Raw genomic sequence first — 17,365 nt, forward strand, 5'->3', positions numbered from 1 at the left:
CCAGGAAAAGTTATGTTTCTTCTCTGTGCCACCGTGATCACGTTTTTCTGCTATATTAAGCAATATAAATATATTTTAACTTAACATTTTATTAAAAAATACCTTTAAAACCTTCTTTTCCTTGCTAGTGTCCATTTCTGTTTACTTTTACATTTGCCACTTCTCCTCTTCTTCGCAAAAACAATCGATAAAACTAGGATGGACACCGAAAAGTTATCTGTTAAATCTGAGATTATTTTATAATTACAGATTAACAAGGGGGGAATTTTATATGGCTAATCTCTTTTTCTAATTACAGATTAGGAAGTTAAGCTCGAAAATGAGGATAATCTACTTATATGTGAACTTAGTATAACACAGAACATAAACATGAGACAAAGTCTAGTAATTTTGCCCAAAAGTGTTATCTCTAATTAGTATGGGAACCAACAACAAACAAAGTTACCACATGGTAAAATGTTTTAAAGTTACCAGGTGGCAAAATTAACACAGTAGATAATATAGAACTGTGAGTACCCTAATTGTACCGTAATATTTTTTGACAGACTTCCTTTGTTCTTGGGAACACTTTAGGCTATATTTTTTCCCAGTCTTAACATTTTCAAGTAGCAAATTCCAAAATTGTTTGCCACTTTTCGTGCGGTCCCGACTTTCCGTAGTAAATCTATTATTTACATTTATGGTTCCTAATTAACTATATTATTTACTGGTGATCACTTCTTCAATAAATTACAATACAGAAAAAAGTCATCTGACTTCCAACTAAGTAAGAGATAACTGTCAAATGCAAAACTGAGAGTAAGTGCAAAACTGTAACATCTGCCTCAATTTACATTTTTGTCTGCTTGTTTTTTTATTGTTGTTGTATTGACTTCAAATCGTTATGAGAGACGGAGCAGGGATGTACCAACAAGAATATACAACAAAAGGATGAAAGTCTTTAGAACTTGGAAATATAGCGATGGCTGAATTAAAAAGTGTTACACCATGTTACAGTTTTGATCGTCACTGTATGTATCTTGGTAACCGCTGCACCAATTTCTTCAAAAAGCACAGTTGTTGGCCTTTGCATAACATACCAAATGGCCGAAAATTTTTAAAATCGCTCAATAACCACGCCTAATTCCCATATAACGGTAATTTTCAGAAATACGAAAACTGCGATATTTTAGTAACTACTGGAGATTATTCACTCAAAATTGATATTTACAATAATTTTTAGACGAAAAATAAGAATATTATAAATTTTTGGAAAATGGGCGTAGCCACGCCCACTTATGGTTACATGTGTTTATCTTGGTAACCGCTGCACCAATTTCTTCCAAACTTGGCACAGTTGTTGGCCTTGGTACAGCATAAAAAATCGCCGAAACTTTTTAAAATCGGACAATAACCACGCTCGCATCCCATATAACGGTAATTTAGAGAAATACAAAATCTTCGATAAATCAGTAAATATTGAAGCTAATTTATCCAAAATTGATGCTTGCAACAATTCTTTACCAAGAAATACGTTTATGGTAAAATTTTGGCAAATGGGCGTGGCACCGCCCACTTATGATCACATATAAGTATATCGGTAACCGTTCTACCAATTTGTACCAAATTCGGTGTGGTTATTGTGCTTGCCACAAAAAAGCAAAACGTTGAAAATTATTGAAAGCGAAATAAAATTGAGGCCGCTTTACATATAACGGTAAATTTCGGAAATGCTTGAAACTTCAATATTTCGAAATTGAAGGACGCTAATTTACTCAAAATTGATACACCCCGGCTTACCATCTAGCGGAAGGTTTCGGAAAGGTGAAAAAACATATATCTAATACTTGCGCCGGGTATTTAATGTTCGGCTCCGCCCGAACTTAGACTTTCTTACTTGTTTTTGCCTCTTTTAGGGTACAGTATATTTTGCTTAGCTGCACATCCTTCTTTGCACGAAAAACTTGTACACGTAACCGAAAAAGGCACTTAGGCGAATTTTCTTTACTACTTCAATGAGGAAGGTATCCGAATCCCTATGAAACCAAATATTGGCGGAGCACTTACCATGTAGAAATTACTGCAAGCGAAATTTTTACCGAATGTTATCTAATTATCTATATAACTACATAAATTGATTGCCATTTTCGTTGTTCTGTGAGATGAGCAAAATAAATAAAAGATTGTAAAATTAGGTAATTGTAGGGCCGGTGCAGGTAAACGTAATACTTTCTTTGATTATTGATACTAGTCGCACAATTTTTAAGGCAGGTATCGCCAATGTGCAGGTATGTTGAATGCATCTATCGGAGCAGTTTCCTTATAAATGTTAAAAATAATGCTTTTGATGCGCATTTTGGGGTAGGTATCTTAAATGTGCACTTAAGCATAGAGGCAGCAAAGCAAAATATACTTTATTCGCCTTTACTAACTTTAATTGTAAAGGGCAAGCCCTTATTCCTGATAATATGAAAATTTTCAACGTTCTATATTTAAATTGGGCGCCACTTGTATCAACTCACGTCGAGCGCATGTCTTTTATCATATCTCCTCCATTTATGCAGCTAGGAACATGAAATTTCGCACCATTTTCACTCATTATTAACAGAATACTTACAGTGAAAATAACAAGGATCGGGTGACTACAACATATATCTTCCATACATCTGATTGTTCAGATATGGGATTTTACTGTAAAACTCCTTTATTTGAACAGCTAAAACCGATAAATTTCGTAAGATATTTTATAAATAATAATACAAAGTCTACTGAGAAAATCGTCAAAATCTATGCTGTATAAGCTTTATCTCCTATAGCACTGATTGTTCAGATACCAGTTTTTGCGATATATCTCCTTTATGTAGGAAACTAAACCCAATAAATTGTGTTACCGGTTTACATACCGATCACATAGCAGTGAAAATCACTTAGATTGGTGCCATATAAAGTATATCTTCCATACCTCTGATTGTTTAGATGCGATTTTTTATATAAGTATGTAACTCCTCTATCGATGTATGCAGATGTATTCAAAATCAGTAATCTGTCAAAGTAAAATTTGCAGATGTTCATGAAAGGTATGAAGACTTCGGCATAGCCGAAGACAGCGCTGCTCTTACTTGTTTTGAACTAATATTACTCCGAGATAGTTAAAACCTGAAATAATTTGAAATATTATAAGCTGCGGTGTCTCATGAAGATGCGGAATTTACAAGAATATACAAATTTAAATTTGTCGGCCGCTGTGGTGTAGTGGTAAGCAGTGCGCGCTTCCACTCCGCAATGCCTGGGTTCAACCCCTGGTAAAAGCAACATCGAAAAAAAATAATAGAAAAAAGATTTTTTCTTAACAGCGGTCGTCCCTCGGCAGGCAATGGCAAACCCCCGAGTGTATTTCTGCCATGAAAAAACAGCTTCTCATAAAAATACAATCGCCGTTCGGAGTCGGCGTTAAACTCCCTCCTCTTTGTGTGACAACATCAAGGCGCACGCCACAAATCAGAGGAGAAGCTCGGCCAAACACTAACATATGTGTAAGCGCCAATCTATTATTATTATTATTAAAATACAACCATGATTGATAAAAAGCTGAAGTTGCAAACCCACCTTGTTGAATTCTAGTCGCGTTGAAAATGCTAGTACGCAGGCAAGTTAAGTATTTCTTTTCTAATTGTTTGTACAGATTTTGATTTTATTACCACCTGAGTAAAACACATCGTTTCTTGGTGCTGAATCCAAATCCAACCGCACAATTGCTCCAGTACTAGAATTTTTAGATATCCTACCCCCAGATTGCCAAAAACACGGGTTTTTGCGATATTTGAGGTTATATAATGAAAACATAAAATTTTTTGCTCATTTCTACTTAGGGCATTATTTTCGTGTGTTGCGATTCGATTTTTCTCTCGAGATACAGTCAGTGCATGGACTTCGAAAAAATTATTATTGGTAGATTCTACATACAAAAAATGGTAGAAGTTGGTAGATTTTTTAGAAGAAACAATATCAGATGGTTATTACTCAAACAGGATAAAACATGGCGAATTCATAAAAGATGGCGTTACCAGAGCACCTGGATTTACGCCTTCATGAACCTTAATGTCAAACTGATATACAGATGCGATCAACTTATTAGTAACGAAATTTTAAATGATATTGTTTGCAAATTATGTTTATTTATTTTTAATAATTTTCATTTGAAATATAATTCAATGCATAACAGAAACCACAATGATAAAAGTTTAAAAGCTTGCACAAATTGCAAAAAAAATTAATCAAACATCAAAAAATTGTCATCAAAATTTGAAAATTTTTAATTAGAATATTTAGAAAATTTTCGCGTATGCAGTTTTGTAGCCCATTCAATTGTAGTGTAAGAAAGTGGAAGTTTGAAGTCGTTAAAAATTACCGTTGATTTTTTATAATTTTTGTTGTGGAGGGTGTTGCTGTTTTTTTTTTCATATCAAAAAAATGTTGATCATGTGTAATTATTACTGGCATTGAGCGTACAATTTTTTCGTGTAATTTTTGTTTTTATACTCCTTCCCGAAGGTTCAAAAATAAATTTCGTATAAAATTTAGTTCGATCTCGGATGGCCTGATTCGGGCCCTGTATTAATTTAATAGGAGGGAGACTCAAGCAATTGTTCTCCGTCAAAGTTTACTTTTAAATTTTATTTAAGGTGTGTGTTCGATGACAAAATATATGTATGTATATGTTCATTTAAATCTGTTTGCTTTCTTTCGGCAAAATATTGGCAGAATTTTAGTCTTTGTTGGTAAAAATGGTAGAAAATATAATATAGCTAAAAAGTTTGTAGATCTACCAATAAAGTGGTAAAGTCCGTGCACTGGATATAGTAGTTTTAATAGTACTTCGGTATTACGTCGTAAGCATGAGTCATCATAGCATGTGTAGAGGCTATTCAATGGTTATGAGCGAAAACGTTTTGTGTATTGATTTACGTATGTATTCTTGTAAATATTGTTAATTTTTTGCTTTTGTTAAATACAAACTGTTATGAAAAAAGCATCCTTTGGTTAAAAAAAATTGGTGCTTTTAGTTTGGTAAAACGCCTTTTTTCCAAGTTTTTGGTTCTTTTTGAAAATCAAAAGTTGGCAACACTGCTTTTCCGGCCTATTTTCCCTTTTTTTGTAGGGGTTTAGGTCCTAAAAATCCGTTCCCTGGTAATAATGTTGTGTGTGAACTTCAAAAAAATTGAATTAATGGGATTATTTTACCACATACCTCCGATGCAAAACTTAACCCAAAAATGCCTTAAAAATACCACAAATGCCATCATTATTATATAAGGTTATGTTAAAAGTCTCAAATTGTTAGTAGCTTCTGTACGCGCTTTCTAGTGAACATGTTGCGCGTATAGGCGGTGAGCGTTCATGGTTCACGATGCGTGCGCGCTGTGACAAATGTTGCTGTAAGTAATAAACAGAAAAAATCTAACAATTTTTTTTAAAGAAATATTTTCTTGAATAAATGCAGTTTTCGAAAATATAAACGAAATGGAAACACTCATTGAGAACACATCTTTAATGCAACTGACTAGTGTCTAAATTAAAAAAAAAAGTTTTTTTCTAAATTATAAAAATATTTTTGTTTAAAGCTCTAATATCACTACGCTTACAAAATAAATCTCATCAACTTTCGTCAAATACTTTCAAAGAAAATAAGTTTTGAGAAAGATTGCTCAAAAATATATTTGCTTATAAAAATTTTAAAAATTATCTACATCTACATATAAACCTCTACACACAAATTTTCACACAAAAATTCGAACTTGACCGAATTCCGAGGTCCAGTTGAGAAATTTTCACCCATATGTTACCGGCCAAACCCGATCTTAGGACAAACTAGTTTTTCCTAGGCTAAACTAGTTCTATCTAGATCCAATATATCCGTCCAATGTCGAAACAAGTTGGACGCAACAATATTTTGGACTGCGTACCTGGAGTTGGACTGATAGGGTCATTTTTTTGAAGTGCGACTGAAGGCCGCCTACGCGGAAAGGTGTTCGCGCAAAAATACTGTGGCCCCTTATCTAGTTTAGCCTAGGCAAAACTAGTTTGTCCTAAGATCGGGTTTGGCCGGTAACATATATAAACCTTGCTCCTCATCATAAGTCAATGCACAGTAAAAATTATTTTCACCGCTCTTTCCGCAGGATCATTTACAACGGTAAAATTTATACAAATGTGGTTTCCTGCACAATCATAACTCACCTTTTCTATTTAGCCAAGGGTAGGGGTACAATTTTAAAAATCGATATTGATTTGCAAGCGATAAAAAAATGGCTTTTTGCGTGCTGTGACAATATCACTTAATTACCTTATTCGCGAATCACTTCATCTATTCGACTGTTACAGCTAAATGCTGTTGTATAATCTTAAGACTTTTTAAAACTTGTTTAAAAATACAAAAAATAAATCCCTGCAATTTTCCATATTTGATTAGAAATGCACATACACTTTTCTAAAACGTGAAAGGTAGTTATCATTTTTACTATATCGATGATCCTCTGCAATAACGATACAATCTAAAATTGAAAAAATAAAAACTCTTACTACTGTTAAGTGACTTAAATATGTCCCTAATCCTTATCTAATCCGTGTGTAATCCTTACTACTTACTGTAGCAATCCTTAGTATTTACTTTAGAGATATCTCAAAATGTTGGCCTTTATCAAAGGTATTTTCGAAATATGCAAAAACTTCGATATTTCCGTAAATACTGGATCCAAATGTTTAAAGCATAAAGCAAGGCAATTATTAATTTTTTGAAAAGCGGGCGTGGGAAACGGTCCTGCTCATGAAAACTTGCTATAACTCAGTAGCCGATTCACCAAACAAATATTGCCTAGAGTGAAGCTAAAAAATCTGTGTTAACTTTCGAAATCGGTCATTAACCACGCCCACCTCCCTTATAATAGTAATTTACAGAACTACGAAAACGGCTCTAAATCAATAACATATGTATGTGTAACATATGCGTGTCTCGGTGACCTTTGTATTTATCTATATCTACCAAACTCTGTACAGTTATTTACCTTGCTACAAAAAAATAATATGTTGAACATTTTTTAAATCGGAGAAAAATTACGCCCACTTCCCATTGAACAGTAAATTTCAGATATAAAAAAACTGGTACAATTCAATAACTAAGCACGCTAGTTTACTCCAAGTTAATACTTACATCAATCTCTTACGAATAAATACGATTATTATAGATTTTTGGAAAATAGGCCCACTTATGATTACACAAGTTTATATCTGTAAGCGATTTATCGATTTGTACTAAACTCGATTCAATTATTTCAATGATGGTGTGATTGAGCATATTATCGAAAATGTTTAAAATCAGAAAGGCGAGACAACACTATTTACACGTGCACCGGGTATATAAAGTTTGGTTTCGCCAAAACTTATACTTCTTTACTTGTTTTCATTCCCAGCAAACCTTTTGGTTTGATATCAACTTGAGACGCATTTGATATTAAATAGCCTTCTCAAATCTCCAACGTTAATTCTCAACAGCATCTCAACGAGCGGATTATAGTATTCTCAACATAAAAGGCACTTTTTTTACATGAAGATTTTCTTAGTTATCAAGTTGAGAAATTGTTAATTCTCCACTTGACCCCAAATCAATTTCTCCAATTGGTATCAAATGAAAGCTTCTTTTTTATTTTATACTTTTAATACATTTTATTTTATTTTGCACTTTTGGTTACTTATTTAGATTAAAAATTATACAAAGTACCAGCTTTTTATGATTAATTTAATTCTATGATTAATTTAATTCTTAAGGTGGTATTGTTTTTACCGTACCGTATTTAAAAAAATTTAAAAGAGAATTTAAAGTACATTTGCTTAGCAACGACTTACAAAATTAAAAGAAAATCGCATTTCAAATCGTAGTATGGTCCAATATGCACCTTCTACAAAAGGTTTTCGTAAATGATGAAAATAATTTAAATAAATAAATCCGTATTGTTCCAAAAAGCAACATTAAGATATATGTGGTACACCGGACAAGTTTCAGTTAAATCCATTAACTATAGTTATATAAATTTAATTATAACTCATATGTGTGTATGTACGTATGCACATATTTTCAAAATTCGTTTCAAAATTCATTTTTTTTCTGGGTTAATATGACATAATGGATTTATCTGAAACTTGTCAGTGGTATCACAGATATCCTAAAGTTACTTCTTGGATCTATACAGATTAAATTAAAATAAATACAATTATCGATCCAGCTTAATGCACCTTTGTGAGCATACATATACATATTTAAGTTATTTTATATTTTCCTTACGCTCTTTGTATGCATGCTTTTTCTGCAGACGATTATTGGCATGCTGGAAAAATGATATGACTGTCCTTTCGAACTCGCTGTCGGAAGCTGCAGTTGCAAATTTTTGATTGTACGCTTCTGAAATGATATACATATGTATATACATACAAATGTGTAAAAATTAAAGAATGATAAGACATACTAACGTTTTAGTGCTGTTGTTACACTTAAAGCTCGAACGGGCGTTTTATTATTTGTTCCTTGCCAGCACAATTTTTGGGCTACTTCGTCGGTCATAATTTTCCGCCATGCTTCTTTTAAAAATTTTGATGAATTGCCACAAATTATGCTCAAAAAATCGGCAACCTAGAAAAGTCATATGCATGTTGTAATTACTTTCATGTTTAAATAGTATGCGGTTATACGCTTATTTACAAAACTTACCAAGTCATTAAATTTGTTTTCCGATTTTTCTATTTTGGCCTCAAAGTCTTTAAAATCATTTTCTTCTTTAAACGGTGTTTTCGGCATTATCGGCTTGCGTGTGCTACTCTTGGAATTGCCATTAGCTTTGACTTCTTCGAGAACGCGTTTCAGAAGCTTTTGTGTAATTTCTTGTTCTGTTAATATTAGAAATGTATATAAAATACATAAGTACATATTGGTTGATATTAACGATTTAAGGATACATGTTTATGGACTTTTGCAAAAACAACTTATGAATCTGACTTAAGCATTTTCGCTTCCAGCCAAATAAATCGAAACAACTTCTATCTAGTTCAGAAATGCATCGAGAAAATCGCAATACGATGGATTTAGTGATAGCCCTATTATTTAGTGAAAAGTCCAACAACGTAAACACTACAATAATTTTACCTTTTAAAACATTTTCTTGAAATTTATCAATTTTTTGGTGTAACTCATCTAAATCTGAAAGATTAAAAATAATATTATTAGATATGTATATCTTTATCAAATAACAAATAAAACTCACTTTTTTAGATATCAGCTCCTCTGCTAGTATTGCTGACGAACTAAGAAATGTGCTGTTTAAATCCATCTACATGTGAATGAAAGGTATAAATATAAATTTATTACATTCGAAATTATTAAAGACAATGATTTTCTGAGATATTTCATGTACTGAATGCTGAAATTGACAATCAGAAAACTGCAATGTGGCGCAACATTTAATATTAAAATGGGATGATTTTATAGGAATCGTAAAAAAGTCTGTTAAGTTTATAACTTCTCTGGAAATAATTTCAAGAGCACTGTCTTTTTTTGAAAGTCGTTTGAGAATAAATATTTTATTTTGGACGCTGTAAAAATTATCTGGACGTTTAAGGGATAAGTAAAAGAATTCTGTATTTATTGACTTCACGGGTCCATTTTCATCTGCTTTTTTATTTGTAATTTTTGCTGCAGAATATTGAGAGGAATATAAACTTTCCTCAACCAAGCGGTTATATATTTGTGCAGCAATGTGATCTTTTTTATTGCATTTTCGTTTGAGTTTCGACAAAAAATTTTCGAATTTGAACGCACTTACAGACTCTAAGCATCCATGGTTCAATGCATCACTATGCAAGTGTGTAAGGCAGTGATAGTTGAATGTTAAAAAAGAATCATCATAAAAATTTGGAACTTTTTTAACAAATTCATTCAAGAGTATTTTTGCGCACGCATTGTTTTCCTTACAGGACTTTTCATTCAATAATATTCTTATGCCCAAGCTTAGCATTAAGAAATGCGTATATCTTTCTACATCTAAGACTTCAGCTAAAGCGAAAATTCCTGTATATAACAGAAATGTCCTTAGCTCAGTAGCCTTAAACCTTTCAATATCGCTCAGGCCACGTGGATGACGAGCAAATTCTTTTGGAACCTGATTACTTAGAAACAATAATCGAGAATTCAACAAACTTATAGTCGAGGATTTCAAAGAATAAGTTTTATTTCTCTGCCTAACCCATCCAAGAAGCAAAGATTTGGTTACACCAAGGCATACAACATGCATGTAATCATAAGGAAAAGAGTTTGCAATATCGATGGGCAGTTTTTCGATAGCTGTTGACTCGATCAGTTTGTGATGATTTACGTCCAAACGGGATCGGAAACTTAAATCTGTTCTAGCGCTATGAATTTCACTACGAAAAATCATTCTATGCCCAAGGGATTCTCCTCTTTGCGTGCATTTGATACAACTAGAGAAACCAGTGTGTCCTTTAACTCCTAAAATATAGGACCTTGCTGGCGCATCGCAAATAAATGAACGACAATGAATGGAATAATGACTGCCATTGTAATCCAACCCCTTTTCTAACAGCTCCAGCAACTCGTTTACAAACCTTTGCAAATAATCATTTGGAGATAATGGTTTACTATTGCCGGAATAAGCCCCTACAACCATAACATTAGGCGTTCCATTGACATTTATTAATATTGGCCAAGTCTGCAAATTGGAACTTTTTGAAAGTGGAAGGCCGTCAATATTAACGTTAAGATGGATTTCCATCAAACTATAGGAGTTGTTTATTAAAAAATCAGTTAGTGAGTCCTCAACACCGTAGTGAATGTATTCTCCTAGTCCCATATTTTCAACAGGTGGTCTCCTAGGAGTGGATTTTAAAGTCCTTGAATCCCGTGGAAGATCACCCACGTGTTTGCACAATATTGTTAATAAACTATTGGTAGCCGCCGTTGATATATTGAATTGCACAGACCATGCCGCTAATTCAATTCTCAAATCTACAGATTTTTCGAAATCTGGAACACCATCACTTTTCGACTCACTCAATTCATCATCCGATATATTTGAAGTGGACGAGCTTGCAGTGAAAGTATCTTCTTGGCCCTGACACTCCTGACGTGTAGGAGCGGCCACTTCACGCTCTGCAAGAAGATCTACTATCTGCTTCACTTCACTTTTTAATTTCTTTCTTTGCATTGTTTCTGCCACTGAACTAAGCACTAACTTTTTTTAAGTTATTGCGCAACTCACCTTTTATTGTTTTCTTGTTGCGATAATTTTTATTTCAGTGTTTTCACTTTTTCTACGAACATTAAAACATATGTTTCACCGCTGTTGCCAGGTCAACACTTTTGCAAAGGAAACATAAGCGCTGCCAGAAAGCTGTTAAAAATTTCTCAAATATTCCTCAACTTAAGGGCAAATTGAGGAATAGGGTTTGAGAAAAGGATAATTCTCAAATGGTAAGGAATGTTGAAACTCAACTTAAGGGCAAATTGAGGAATAGGGTTAGAGAAAATGATAATTCTCAAATGGTAAGGAATGTTGAAACTCAACTTGAAAATTAAGGGTTTCTCAAACGTTGGAGAATATTTTTTCTTGTGTTTGCTGGGTTGTAGCCTTTTTTGCTCGGAAGCGAAGCGTGCGGCAATCGTTAGAGTCGACCATTTACCCATCCAAAAGCCCCACTGGAATTAACAGAGATAATAGTACATAGTCACCAAGGCCAAATATACTGCTCCTAATAATAGAGGCTTTATACAAATTACTGCATACAAACATGAAAAAATTGTTACTAAGCGTGTATAGCATAGGAGAATTCTACACGTAGTTCTAAGCAAATTCGCCGAAGAAACCATGGGTCTAAAATCAATTTGGAGTTTGCCAAATTGCGAAATAAAGTTTGGAAAAAAATGTAAAATTTTCACTGTGTCGCCCTTTTGTGGAAGTTTTAAGAACAGGATGAGTACACAAATGGATTCCTCATACAAAAAACCCCTTATAGCATGTTTTTATGCTAAAATTAAGCCCTTCTTTAGGACACAACAGCAAAATGCTAAGAAACCTCTTTTCACAATTTCGGAAACTCCAAATTGGCTTTTAGCCCTGGTTTTTACGGCAAATTTGCTAAGAATTACACGTAGAATATGTCTGTGCTAAAGGCGCATAGTATCCTATACAAATTGACTCGCCCTAATGTATATTCGTTTGTATATATGTAACTTATGTAAGTACATATGCATGTAAAACATGTATTTTGCAAGTTACCAAACTGTTTCAACTTTTCCCTAAAAAAAGCATATTTAGTAAAGCATATTTGATATTAAGAGCGTATTCACTGCCCTTTCAAACGCTCGAAATAGTTAAGCGGAAAGTTGAGTAAAACTAAAGCAACAAAAAGTAGCTAAAACATTTTAGAATACCACAAACGCACAAAAAAGTACTTAACAATAATATTTTTCGGAATATTTTGTATTTACTTTGGCTATTTACTGTTGGCTTTATGCATATTTGTGTTTTTCATGTCTACGGCCAGTTGATTTGCATTTTCTCTCCCTTTCCTCATTTCCACAATGGAAATAGGAATCAGTATATTCATTACGCAATAGAAGAACTTTAATGAGACCACTTAATTCGGGAAAAGTTTGATGATGGCCATCAACGTTTGTATGTAAGTATATATGTATCTAAACAAAATGGTATTAAGGTAGTTTTCAAATTTTATCCATAAAAAATAGGGAGTGGTGATTCCACTCGAAACGAAATTAGAATATTTTAGTGGATGGGGATTTTTAAGGCTTCAGGAAGAAGGAAATTGAAAAAAAAAAAAAACACATTTAATGGAGAAAATTGTAAATACATTCATTTTACTTTTCTGTTATATACTTTTTATGTACAACTGTGGTAATTTGTAATTAAGTAAGGAACTGTATTATCTGGTATTGAAAAATATACTATAGATTTTTCTGCTAATTCTAGCGGCGAAATTGCACATAGAACACAAATAAGCTTGGAATGTTTAAAAGGCCCGTCAGAATGGGTACTTTTACGTCAGTAACGGAAAAGTATGCGAAGGAAGTGCCGTACGTAACATATGACACAATGAAGGTATTGCGTCTGCAAACAAAGATCAGCTGTTCCTATGGTCGCGTACTTGGGGTTTACACAAGTCAATTTTGCAGATGCAATAGTAAAACATTTACACTTTTTTACTAATATATACACACTTCCCTTGAAGTCTTCGTCACAGTCTTTGGCTTTTCGAAGACAGTTTATTGTCTGGACGCCTACTTTACTCAAACAATGTGACAATTAATACATATTCTTATTTGTCTTATGGGCTGTTTTTGCTTACGCATAAAAGCACATTTAGCGCATTTAGCTCTAAATGCTACTGTAAATGTACATTTCGACCGCTGTGGTGTAGTGGTAAGCAGTGCGCGCTTTCACACATCAGCACCTGGGTTCAAGCCCAGGTCAAAGCAACATCCCAAAAAATATAGAAAACGGTTTTTTCTTAACAGCGGTCGTCCCTCGGCGGGCAATGGCAAACCTCCGAGTGTATTTCTGCCATGAAAAACAGCTTCTCATAAAAATACAATCGCCGTTCGGAGTCGGCGTAAAACTGTAGGTCCCTCCGCTTTGTGTGACAACATCAAGGCGCACGCCACAAGTCGGAGGAGAAGCTCGGCCAAACACTAACATATGTGTAAGCGCCAAACTATTATTATTATTATTATAAATGTACATTTATCCATACAAAATTCGTCACCTAAATGCAACTAAATGCATCTCCATTTATGCATTAAGAATCTAAATGCTAGAAGCAACCCTGTGATCTTCCAAAATTTCCACGATTCGAACATGGTTTAATGAGAAAATGTGGCAACATTGCTTTTTCGCGTATGCAGTTGCTAGCTGCGTTTCAGTGATCGCCGGTCGAGATTTCATTTATTATTTTAAATTATTTGGAAAAAGAAAATTTGCACGAATTTAACATCGATATGAAACTGATAGATATCCGGCTCAATTAGTGATCAACTCTGCGGGTTTTTTTCCTATTTAATTGAGGATATTTCAATTGACAGCACCGACAAATGAAAATATACACAAACAAATTTTCGGGTATGGTTAAAACAATTCAAGTTGTTGTATTGAACTTTTTGTTTAAAATTTCTTTTTCCCTTTTCAGTAGAGTTTTTTGCACATTATCTTCTCTGTGTGAATTGATCGTGATAGATACGGATCTGAATAAGCGACAGGAACACGGCCGTTTGTCAAAAGCATACGGTTTCGAACTCGCGTAAATGTACATTTGCTAAATGCGATAGCATGAACGCTCTTCAAAAAAATATGTTCGAAAGTGAAAATGTTGCATTTTAAATGCAGCTAAAACGCAAGGTTATACAATTGTCAGCAGTGACGGACTTACGTGCGTCAAAAGTTGACTGTTGATCAATGTTCGTCGGGTCCGTCGACGCGAGGGTTGCCAATCTGACGCTCTCCATGGAAACACACACAGTCTACTCATCTGTCAGTTTCATCCTTGAACGGAAAGTAAGCAAAGTATCCTCTCTGACGGGGGTCATAAATCTGAACTGACAGCTAATCAATACGGCAACGTAAAGAGAATTCGCCACTTTTTGCGCGACCTATATCACATATGTAATGAACTATATAAAAACTGCTTTTCTTAATGTATGCAAAAAAAAACCAAATAAAAAACCTAACCGACCAATCTCAAACAAGACCGATAGCGTTACTTATCACGTTTTTTTTTTCAACCGAAAAATGTGCCCTCTTCGCACAAACACTAAAGAGAGGGCAATAAAAATGCAACAGTTTTTGTAGAAAAGAAAACGCCATTACACATGTACAGGGATGTTAGTTCCGAGATCCCGGAATTCCGACTTTTTTAGGTGTCGAAAATCGCAGGATTTTCGGGATTTGCACTGATGGCAATAATAAAAACTCCTTTTCTTGACCAGTATTGGCTATATTTCTTCTTTTTTTATTTAATAATTAATATTTTTTTATAACTATCTAGCTCATTATACATATAACAACGTGCGATTGTAAATTTTACATACATAAATCAATATATTCACGAAACCGCCAAATATAGTAAAATTGTGTTTTCGTTTTTCACTCTGACGTCATTTATTGAAAAATTATTTTAAACATTCAGTGAAATGTGAAAGAGTATGGGTATCAAATTAAAGAGCAAGTTCTGTAGAATTTAATCAGATTCAATTTTTTGTTGCGTAAGGACTGGTAAGTAATGGAAATGTCCTTTTAAAATTGTATCCTTAAAATTTGCAATATTTGTTTTTGAAAAAATTATATGTTGAGGACCTCGAATTTCGACCTGTTCTTTCTTGTGAATCTAAAAAAAATTAATTATTTTAAATTCTAAAGAAATTTCCTATTTCATTTGGTACCCATATTTAAACCTTTCATGAGCATGAAATGGTATAATAGCTTTGGTCCGATGTTTTTAAGTAATAAGAAGAGATAGACCCACTAAAATGTACACTTATTTAATTAGAACGTCGAGCTGAGTCGATTTTGCTATGTCCGCTTGTCCGTCTGTCCGCCTGTTTGTATGGAATCTAGTCACTCAGTTTTCGAGATATCCGGATGAATTTTGGTAAGTGGGTGTATCTTTATAATTTATACTAGTTTGAACCGGAAAAATCGGACCACTATAACATATAGGTCCCATACAACTGATTGTTCTATTTATGCAGCTAGGAAAATGAAATTTTGCACTGTTTCCACCCATTATAAACAGAATACCTACAGTGAAAATGACAAAGAGCGGGTCACTATAACCTATAGCCTCCATACAACTGATTGCTCAGATATGGGATTTTACTTTAATACTCCTTTAATTCGACAGCTAAAAACGAGAAATTTCGTGACCTATTTTCTAAATAATCACACAAACTCTACTGAGAAAATCGTCAGTATCAGTGCTGTATAAGCTTTTTCTCCTATACCACTGATTGTTCAACTACAAGATTGTGCGATATAACTCCTTTATTTAGGCAGCTAAGTGCATTAAATTGTGTAACCACTTTACATACCGATCGCACACAACAGTGGAAATCATTTTATTGGTGCTTCATAAGGTATATCTTCGGTACCACTGATTTTTTAGATATGATGTTTTATATATGTACGTCTATGTATGCTGTGGATAAAAAAATTTTGTTTAGCTGCCAATTCACTAATTTGAAATGCAGTATTTAATCTGTTAAAATAAAATTTTCGGATGTTCATGAATGGTATGGAGCCTCGGCATAGCTCTGATCTTACTTGTTATATTCTATATTGCATTGCATTTTTAAAATAATTTTTGGAATTAATCATATCTGAGGCATGTCATGTCACCGCGGCCATCTCTGTGCGCGACCTCTCAGGATTTGGATGAAAGTTCAAGAGATTTAAGGTCTAGGTGATACGAATATACGTGCAGCATATTTTGCCGACATGTCGTAGGGTCGCCTATTTAAACGATACTTAAATTTTAAGAAAACGTCATACGTACCTTTCTTTAAAGTGCTGTATCTTGGACAACTTTAAACGAAACTTAATGATAAAAAAATTATTTCTTCCGTCTTATTATGGGCTTTAATTGTACATTTTTTACAATAATGTGCAACGTATAAAAACAAAAAAAAAAATAAGTAAACATTTTTCTTTTCGATTTTTTGTATTATAACATTTTAAAAATTTTTATTTTTACGTAACAACATTGTCTATAATGTCGACTTTAAGTATCCAAATGGAAGTAATGGTTATTTATTCATTTGGACTCTAGATCGTCCAACGCTCGAGCAATATGATAAATAGACAAAAACAATATGAATAAATGATATTAACTTTAGTAAAGGTCTGAAATCATGAAAATCCCATCAAGCAAATGTGAGAATTGAACTTTGTTGCAAGTTCACATGGGAAATCTGCATACGACGTGATTGGAGGAAATTTAAGAGACTAGCAGCTAGAGAAAGTTTTCAACTCCTGATGTTACAACAAATTCGTACACCCGAAGCCCTCTAACAATGGGGTGGTGTATGTTTCCAATGGGATTCCTGCAAAAAATAACTGCAACTAACTTTTCAGTGGGCTTTATTTTGACTACGACTACGTGCCAATTACTTTAAACCTATTTTAACCAAGTTATATAACATCAAGTAAGGGGACTTCATATCCTTATTTAACGAATCTGTAAATAAATAAATAATTTTTTTCTTTTTTGTTCTTATTGTAATAAAAGCGTGTTGTTGTTTTTTTACCTCTAATATATTTTT

At 33.6% G+C, this 17,365-nt stretch overlaps 2 protein-coding genes across 6 annotated transcripts in view; one reads left to right on the forward strand and one right to left on the reverse strand.

Annotated features, from left to right (window-relative positions):
• Positions 1 to 17,365, forward strand: part of LOC118738079 — a 525,494-nt gene that overhangs the window by 206,375 nt on the left and 301,754 nt on the right. The gene's annotated exons all lie outside the window — the stretch shown is intronic.
• LOC118738081 lies at positions 7,738 to 9,538 on the reverse strand. Its single transcript, XM_036469004.1, has 5 exons — positions 9,288 to 9,538; positions 9,170 to 9,223; positions 8,738 to 8,913; positions 8,500 to 8,659; positions 7,738 to 8,431 (listed from the first exon to the last, which is right to left on the reverse strand). The coding sequence occupies exons 3-5, from the start codon at positions 8,822 to 8,824 to the stop codon at positions 8,295 to 8,297; spliced, it is 384 nt and encodes a 127-aa protein (XP_036324897.1). The 5' UTR covers positions 8,825 to 8,913; positions 9,170 to 9,223; positions 9,288 to 9,538; the 3' UTR covers positions 7,738 to 8,294.

Source organism: Rhagoletis pomonella, unplaced genomic scaffold (genome assembly GCF_013731165.1).
Source record: "Rhagoletis pomonella isolate Grant_MI unplaced genomic scaffold, Rhpom_1.0 Rhpom_scaffold_00004, whole genome shotgun sequence".
Classification (NCBI taxonomy): domain Eukaryota; kingdom Metazoa; phylum Arthropoda; class Insecta; order Diptera; family Tephritidae; genus Rhagoletis; species Rhagoletis pomonella.